This window comes from Panicum hallii, chromosome 3 (genome assembly GCF_002211085.1).
Source record: "Panicum hallii strain FIL2 chromosome 3, PHallii_v3.1, whole genome shotgun sequence".
In the NCBI taxonomy this organism is placed as follows: Eukaryota; Viridiplantae; Streptophyta; class Magnoliopsida; order Poales; family Poaceae; genus Panicum; species Panicum hallii.
The window spans coordinates 60,252,841-60,262,359 of NC_038044.1; the positions used below are offsets into that span (position 1 = coordinate 60,252,841).

The following is a 9,519-nucleotide window of genomic DNA, read 5'->3' on the forward strand; positions in this document are numbered from 1 at the left end:
GTAACCGCCGGTTCTGGGTTGGTCTCAGGTTAATGTAAGTTGTTAAAAGAAATGTTTCTTACCGTTTTGTGCCATTTTGGTGGTGCCAGAAAAGCAATGTCCGAAGTACGGTGGGCCTCGTTGTTATGTTCTTTCCTTGTCAGGTCTCGTGTTTAAGTGAGCCCAAAATACAGGCCCATCCCGTAACTGGACCGGAAGTTTAACGTAATCCTGGCGCACCCATGTTACAGGGCCACGACCGCTGGCCCAAGACCATCTGGCCAGCGCACCGGCTCGTCGTCGGAGACGAGGAACGTACGGCCCCAACGCCTAACCAACCTATGCCCCACCTGCCTAATTTCCTCAGCCGCCATGACGACGTGTAGGTGCCCAGGCCAGGCCAAGTCGGCCGTAGGATCACGCGACCTCCCCGTCCCGTCCCGTGCCGGCGCGCGGGTCCGGGTCGTGACCCGCACTATAAAAAATGATTTGCAGAAACATTCTACCCTTTTCTACAGTCCACTTTTATAAACAAAAGGTGGTTGCTGTAACATTCGATCCACCTCCAAAGAAGTAGTATTTATACACCCATCTCTAAAGTTAATATTTTTAGGAGTGGGTAATGCTACCACTTGTCCCTGGAAATGGTGGCACTTCTGTCCCTAAAATGTATTTTTAAGGGTGGATGATAGGATGACTCGCTCTTAAAAATTAATCTATATAAAAAAATTGATAATTTTTTCATATGATTTCGGATGAAATCAAACTCTACATCAAAATTACAGAGAATGACGAGATAGTTTTATAGTTGATAACTTTTTCATTTAAAGTCATTAATGATCAAAAAATTATTATAAACATACATATGGCTACGACTATATAGTATCTCGTACAAATGAAGTCATATCTTGAGATTCTAACAATCTTAACCTTTATATATACTGAAATATATTTGGCATATTTTTCTTTATATCTATAGTTTATAATAACCATAGTGTAGAAATTTTAATTTTTTATTTGTTTTGCTATATGAAAATATTTAAATAAAATTTTGAAATAAAATTAAAAATTATTTTTAGGGTGGGTGACGCCACCACCCGCCTCTAGAAACGGATTTTCTGGGGCGGGTGATAGCGTCACCCGCACCTACAAATCAATTTCAGAGTTAGAATTAAAGAATAGCATATCTTATAGAGTCAAAAGTGACTGTGTAGTGCGGTGGAGAGAAAGGTACACACGAGACTTGAGGTATGTGGTTTGAACCCCGAATGATGCAAGTGTGCATATTTTATCAAAAAAATATAACTCGATAATACAGAGGCTTGTGGTGGTGTGTGGTTGGCTGCAATATTTTTTTTATTTTTTAGAAATTAACTTTTAGAGACGAATCATGATGTAACTTGAAACGGATACCGCACGCACCTTCAAAAATACATTTTTACCCACTCTTGAAAATCTCTTTTTAGCAGTGCCGGTCGCGCGCGGCCGGCGGTTTCACACTCCGATCATGTGGGCGCGTCGTCCCCGGCAACGTCGGGTTCGCCCTAAACGCGTGCAGCGTCGGCCTGTCACGCACTTTTTTTCTCTGTGTTTTGACTTGGTGCACTAGATGGCCGACCGGTGTGGACCACTGGTGCTTCTAGCTTCGCTCCAAAAGTCCTTGCATGATCAGCTGACGTGTCATTGCATGACAGCTAGCTCGTTTTGTTCCTTGGATGGAGTAACCCACAAACTACATCTCACATTGGCGCACCTCCTCCTGTGAACGCAGCTACGCCTTTCAAAATATAGTATTTTTAAGTTTATAAATTTATATATATTTAGACATACAATATATCTAAATGTAAGCCCTTAATTCCAGAATATAAATTTATAAATTTTAGATTTATAAATGTATAGCAAATTCTCCGTGCGCGAAGACTTTGCGCCGCTGCTCAAACCGCGAGGCTACGCCAGCCATACGCACGCAGCACGTACACTACCAGCAGCTCTGCTTTCGGCGGGCGGTCGCCGGCCTTCGGCCGTGGTCACGGGGATCACGCCGCGGCCCGCGCCCAGGCGGTCACCTCGCGACCCCACCCAATCATCCGGGGCCGCCGCCGCCGGCTCGTCGCGCACGGCACGCCGCGCACCGGCAAAACTAAGCTGGCCCGTGCCACGTCACGCAAGCGCGGACCTGATGGTAGCCTGACTGAGCAAGCCGTGCAGCGTCGACCGTCTCGCTCAGTGACTTGTCAGCGCTCATGGGGCACGCTAGCACCATGGGTCCAGGACGTACGCGCGCCATCGTTTCTTTTTCAACGGCAGGTTGGGGGGATAGAAATGATTGCAACAGGGAGGGAAGATAGGAAGAAGACGACTGATAACAGATTAACACTGTGAGACTAAGACAGAGCGCACGTAACGTACGTGTCAAGCGAACGACAGGTACAGTTTGTCCGTTCGCCGTCGCGAAACAGTCACTGACAAGCAGGTCCGGCTGTAAAAAACATCTCCAACCGAGACCGCCAAATAAGATACTCGCCGCTCGTCCCAAGAATAGAGCTTTGGATTTGTGAAAAAAAGGGATATTCATAAAAGTTCAAGTGTCACTAGTTACCCGGCGAGGAGAAGGTCGGTTCGTTGTGTTTGCTAGCAGCACAACACTTGGCCTGTGACTCTATCGACGCTCTCGTGCCACGTGTCGGAAAATAAATGTATGAGATTTTCCGGTAACTTTGTACAGAGCAGGTTTGGTACCTGACATCGAGCTGATTTTCCCGACAAGCGCTTGTGCATTAGCAGAGCTCGAGTGTGCTGCTGGCCTGGCGGTGCTTTGGCGTGCAAAATGGACAGCGTCACAAGCGTACTACTCCACATTGATGCCCCCATTAATCCGCTCACATGTCCGCACCCACCCACCGGCCGCCGCACACCTGGCCAGCACAGCGGAGGCAGCTGGGGGCTTCCTCCCCTTTCCCCGCCTCACCGGCGCCGCCACGTCGGCGCCCGGCCCCGTGACACCCCCAGGCCCCAGCCGCTTGCCAACAGCGACGCCGCCTATATATACCGGCCCGAGACCGAGGGGAGGTCCCCGTTGAGCCAGCTGAGCCGAGACCCGCCGGCACCACGACGACGACGATGCCGCTGCAGAACGGCGCGCGCGCGGCGGCGGCGGAGGCGGAGGCGCAGGGGAAGGCGGCGGCGGCGGGGCCGCGGCGTCCCGGAGCGGCGGTGGTGGTCCTGCTGCTGCTCCGCGTGGCCGCGCTGTGCACCTCCGCGGCGGCCGCGGCGCTCGCGGCCACCGGCGGCGCCGCGCTCCTCGGCCGCGCGCCGTTCCGGCTCCTGCTGGCGGCCGACGCCATCGTGGCCGCCTACTCGGCGTTCGAGGCGGTCGCCGCGGCGCTGGAGGCGGCCGGGGGCGCCACGCTGCTCCCCGAGCCCGTGCAGCTCTGGTTCGACTTCGGCCACGACCAGGGGTTCGGCTACATGGCGCTGGCGGCCGCGGCCGTCGCGGCGCGGGACGCGGCGTCGTGCGGCGGCGGGGGGCGGGAGTGGGGGAGCGTCGGCGCCGGCGCCGCGACGTGCGCGCGCGCCGACGTCGCGGTGGGGCTCGGGTTCGCGGCGTTCGCGTTCCTGGCGCTCGCCGCGCTCCTGACCGGCTTCCGGGTCGCCTGCTTCCTCGCCACCGGCTCACGGTTCACGCCGCCGCCGTCCTCCTATTAATCGGCTGACCCGGCCAGCGGCTGATGGCTAGAGTAGCCTGCCGTGTGGGCGGCGTGCTCTGTGTGTGTGAACGGCGAGTGCTGGAGCGGGCTTTGGCAGCAGAGTGCATCAATGCAAGCAGACTAGCAGAGTGTTGGGTTGGTATTAGTGGTAGCATTAGTAAATCTGAGCGCGTGTAAAAATCTGTTTCAGCCGTACACGTACGTACTTGTGGTCTTGTGTGTATGCAATGCACGTACGTACGACTGTGTAGTTTTTCATGAAAATGTGTGGTGAGAGCAGTGTCAATCGTATCACCTCCCTCTGAACACGTACAAGTTTTTTTAAAAAAAAAGGTCTTTAAATATACTTTTTTTGTGAAGAACAGGTACACAACATCAGCATAATTTTGCGAACAATTATCACCCACATTTTCAGACAATAGGAACGTGACACGTACTTGACTAGACAAACGTACAAGACAACGAAGAGGTGAATGATACAGCCTTGATTCTCAAAACGAATTGTAGAACACGAAACAAAAGGAAACCTGAATGAAAACACACACACATATATATAGTAAGGAACGAAATCACTCAGATTTTGGATGAATGAAACAGTTAATGACACGTCACAAAAATGACCAAAAGAAAAGGCACATGCATGCGTCTCTCGTGGCACTTCACCTGTGAGGTGAGGGTGGTGTTCATGTGTTGACGTCCAGCATGTTCTCTCCTTGTCTTGGTCGGCTTTCTTGGACCTCGCCGTCGATGGCGTTGACGACGCACTCTGCCTCGTACCAAGGTCTGTAAGAGGCAGGATGCAGCATGAACAAAAACAGGCTAGGATGATCTCTCGTCTCTCGATCTCGATTCGCAAGAAATAACTGTGTGCGTGGAGGACGGTAACTCCGGCAGCAGCGGCTTCACCATGCAAAGGAAAACGAGCGCTTCGTCCGCTGCGTTGCCATGGTCATGTGCTCGCTGCTCGGCTTCATTCACCGCCTCGCTCCTGGGCTAGAGAACTCCTGTAACCTCGAATCTTCGACGAAGTCCTTTGTCTACCAACAAGCCACGTACATGCATGGGCCTCGCCACGTCATCTTCCTCCACCTACGTACGCCCGCAAGCAACCACAAAAGGTCCTCTTCCCGACCACATCTATTCTATGCATCAACCAACACGTACATGCATGGAACTAGCATGGACCAAAACGGTACAAATAATGGGACGGGGGAAGGCCGGCCTGGTTAGCTGCTCCATCAGTGGAGTAAGCAACCACGGGTGCACTTTTGTCAGAGCGGAAAGTGGCTCGGCTAGGAGTACTCCTAGTGCCTAGCGTCTAGTGATCCGGGGGGCTATTCTAACCTCAGCCCCTAAAACGGTACAAATAGGAGAGCACGACAATAATAATTCTAACCAATAAAGAAATTAAGCGATAAAACTATTTGTCTTTAAACAATCCGAGCTGCTAAAACACATAAGAAAATCATTCAAGTGATGCTTAGAAATTCCGTTTTGAGAAAGTATGATAGCCAAGTAGCTAGGCCAGGCGTCCACACTCGTCTCTTAACTTGACACTTCTTTTTCGCGAAAGAATCTAAACATCGGTAGAAATCACTCTTATTTCTCTCTCGAAAGTTCTCTTATTTATCTCTCTCAAAAGATTCATTTAATTTGATTTCTTAGGTGCGTGTCCAGTGCTGCCAATGGCCGTTGTTAGTAGTTATCTCGTGCAGCTCATTGTCCAGTGCTGCCATAGTGCCATGGCATGCAAGACCTCCAACTCCGACCCATGGCGTGCTTCCGTTTGCCACGGCCGATGTTCGAAGGAGGCTGTGGGCTTGCCGGCATGGTCAATTGGTCATCGCTACTAACACGCCAAAGGGCCTCTAGCCTATTGGTTAGAGCGTCTGAGTAGCACTTAGCATATCCGGATTCAAATCCTCACGAGAGCGAATTTACGGGGTTTTAGCATAGCCGGGGTTTGGAGGTTTTCTAGATCAGGAGCTAGTTGTTTCTTCTTAATGAAAAGCCGTGGAAGCAATCCTCCACCTGAACCTACTTCCGATAAAAAATAATTTCCAACTTGAGGACCCTTGATCAGATGAAACATAAATTTCAAATAGATCAGACGAAACGTAAACTCCCGACAGATTCAACATGTGTTGGAACTTCAGACGCAGGGTCAAAACTTTTAATAGCCCTAAAAATAGTGCAAAGAGCACAGTGCATGCGTTGTGATTTTGGTGTCTCTCAAGGTTGTTAATAGACCTCTAATAATGAGCACATCGACAACTCCAAGACAATCGACCATATCCCCTTTTATATCCCCTTTTATAGTACGATGATCATATACTCAAATTCAAAATGAAAATAATTTAAATTCTTCCACTGAGTCTGAAAGCCATCATACTTCATTTCAGGGGCCGCCAATTACATGCAAAACCTATATATCAACTTAAACATGTCCATCACTTGATAATCATCCCTTAATTGTGTATCATTATCACCAAACCTACCATGGGGGCCTAGATTCTCTTTTACTAGTACATAAAATTATCTAAAGCTTAATGCTTTTGAATATACTTCTAGACAACAGATATTTATCTTGAACATAGACCAGACTTGTTATACATAAATTATGCAATGATCACTAATAGGGTATAAGAATGACACTTGGCCATATAAGAGCATAGCGATTTCGATATAAGGAACCAACTTTCACAGCTATAGGTCCGAGCATTAGTACCAGGCGGGAATCCCCGGTTAGTACCGGTTCCCCGCCCGGTACATCCTAAGCGGTACTAAAGTGACATGCATAGCGCTCGTAGTGACTTAGGGGCTCGAAGACCAAGAAGTAGCTTATTTATACCAAGCATTCCTCTTATGGCTAGATCCAATCTCCTAGTCCCTGCAGAAAGAAAAAAGAATTTCACGTTCTTCCTTTCAGGAAGGGAGAGCTTTCTCCAGACCGCCGGGAAAAGCATGAAAAAAAATGCTCGAATGATACGATCCCTCCGTCACCCCACAATGAAAGGGGTGATCTCGTAGTTCTTGATTTGTGAAGATGCGTTGTTAGGCGCTCCATTTTCCCATTGAGGACGAACCTCAACCTGTGCTCGAGAGATAGCTCCCCATACACTGATAAGGGATGTATGAATTCTCGAGAAGAGAGGAGCCGCGGTGCCCCCCCCCCCCCACCGCCTGGATCCCACGAGTGAATAGAAAGTTGGATCTACATGGGATCTCACCAGAATCGCCCCATCTATCATCCTAAGGAGAAGTTTGTTTGATTTCAAACTCTGATTCAAACAGGAGGAGTACGCCATGCTAATGTGCCTTGGATGATCCACATCTTCAGGTCAGGCGCTGATGAGCACATTGAACTATCCATGTGGCTGAGAGCCCTCACGGCCGAGGCACAACGACGCAATTGTCAAGGGCGCGCTCTACCACTAAGCTAATAGCCCGTCGCGCGGGCCTCCCAAAGGGAGCCCTGCTACGCCAAAAGCCAAAAAAACTCCATCCCTTTCCTTTTGACATCCCCATGCCGCCACAAGGCCCGGTACTAAATGCCACATTTAGTACCGGCTAGTGTTACCAGCCAGTACTAAGTTTATTTTTTTATATTATTTGCTTTTTTAGTTTAATTTGTATTCTATCTGTATCCATCTACGTATAGCTGGCATTCATATTCGTATTTATATCTCGCATAGCAAAGACTACATATATATTAATTATATATATATACAATTTATATACACTTCAAATATTACATTTGGGATCAAATATTACAAGTAGCCACATAAGTTGTTTCACTACAAGTACTTTAAATATTACTCCTGTTTATCGTCTTCCTTGTTTTCATCCAATTGACCCACGCTTATCCTATGATCAGCATAAAATTCACCGGCGGAATTTATCACCTCATCCATCAGGAATCCATAGAGTGATTCTTGAATTGCCCTGATTCTTTCCGGTTCGATGAGGTCCTCTTTCATTTTCCAAAGCTATCACATACAAACATCATTATTTTAAATTCATACATGTACGTAATTAAATGCAAGAAATTTTTATTAATTTGATATGTACATCGAAATCTTTTTGCGTTATTTTCTTTAGGCCGGTAAGGTCGTGGATCCACTCACATACTTAATAGCCACATAAGTTATTTCCTTCCGCCTATCTCATAAACTATATACAGATGGGTTATGAAATATTCATGGTGTTTAAAGAAATGACACTAGGTGTGCGAATTGTATTCATACCAGAAAGTTTATCTTGATATAAAGATCACACGACGTGTCTATGACTCCTATTTGCTTTTTGATGAAGCGAGCTCCTGCCTTCTGGAGGATGTCTATGAAGTTGATATTGTGTTAGTAGTGTGCTCTTTCCGTCGAACACCACAACTCGGGCTCGATCAATCTCGATATTGAGCAAGATCTAGTGATAGCTGTTGATACACATATACAGATTAAATGTTGGATATACTTATTATCAAATTGAAGGGATAAAAATAGAGTCGAAGTACTCACTTGAAGTTGTACGACAATATAATGAATGTACAAGTATGCTGCCTATCCAAGACCCTGAATACATTATTCTCGGTCCGATTTGGCCATTTGTTTACACTATTCTCGTTTATAACATCCGGGTCCATGAAGTCGATGTGATAGTACCCCTTTCTTCGGCATTCTTTCACCTTCATCCTACACGATACAAAATAAAGAGGGGATGAGAAAGCACATAAGTAGTTGAGCTATATTGTAGAAATGAGAGGAAACATACACTGACGAGGAACTTCTCGAGGGCGTTTTGATGGTATAGAAATCAAAGACTCACAAATTCGATCCATACGTCAGCTAGCCCCCGATGTAAATCGCTATCTTTAAACCGAGCTGCGAACGTTACGTCTCCATCTGCAGTGGCCCTCATGTACCATTCATGCAACTCACGCATTCTTGTTGGTAGCATTTTCAGCAACTCAGGCCACATAAGAGGTTCCCCATTACAAATAATTTTCTTCCTGCCCCTAGGTGAATTGGGATTGGAACCTCCCCTCGGAGTTGAGCTTTTGTGAGTTTCGTTTCAGCCACAAACTCGGCCGTAGCTTCATCCTCTTTTGAAAGCACTTGGAGTGGAGGTATCGATTGTTGGGGTTGTTCTCCTAGCTAGGGAATGTTTTTGCCTCGACGATTACTCTTCTTCTGATAAGACTTTGTGATTGAGCAGTCATAGTCCAAAAGTGTTTTCTTTCTCCCTTGGTTGGCACATGGTTAAGAAGAACTTTTGCCCGGCTGGATCCACTGGTTGCTTCAGCTCAGGCTTCCTCGGCGCGAATTGTTCTCGAACCTCCTTTCTCACATGCTCATTCAATTCCTCTTGAGTCATTTCGTATGCTAACTTTGGAAGTGGAGACTTCTCTTTCTTCTTAGCTGGGTTCTTCTTCGCCTTAGGAGGTGGCGGTGGCGGGATCCAAGCCTTTGCGTTCTTCATCGCCTTAGGAGGTGGCGGCAGACTCATGCTGGGGTTCCTTGGTGTGGGTGGTGACTGCGAATCCATGCTGGGGTCCCTTTGTGCGGGTGGTGACGGTGGATCCATGCCATCATCCTCGGGTGCATCATCTTCGAGGGGCGGTGGGTGATTGGTACTTTTACGAATTATATTGTGAAGGAACTCCTGGTCATCATCACTAGCACTGATTTCAATTCCTGTGCGAAGAAAATATGCAATGTCTATAACATGCTACAATATTCAATAATTTTCTACAATAAATACATGAAGATGTACCGCAACAAAATTACATCACATATAATTTTCTACAATTTTCTACTATTTTCTACAATTTTTC

General features: G+C 47.5%; 1 protein-coding gene across 1 annotated transcript; it reads left to right on the top strand.

The window, feature by feature from the left end:
* The first annotated feature begins 3,069 nt into the window (after positions 1 to 3,069).
* Positions 3,070 to 3,972, top strand: LOC112887411 (CASP-like protein 4C1). Its single transcript, XM_025953577.1, has one exon. The coding sequence runs from the start codon at positions 3,100 to 3,102 to the stop codon at positions 3,682 to 3,684; it is 585 nt and encodes a 194-aa protein (XP_025809362.1). The 5' UTR covers positions 3,070 to 3,099; the 3' UTR covers positions 3,685 to 3,972.
* Positions 3,973 to 9,519: the final 5,547 nt, after the last annotated feature.

Bases quoted from the DNA above. Each gene is read 5' to 3' on its own strand.
- LOC112887411 (XM_025953577.1), top strand. From the start codon at position 3,100: ATGCCGCTGCAGAACGGCGCGCGCGCGGCGGCGGCGGAGGCGGAGGCG.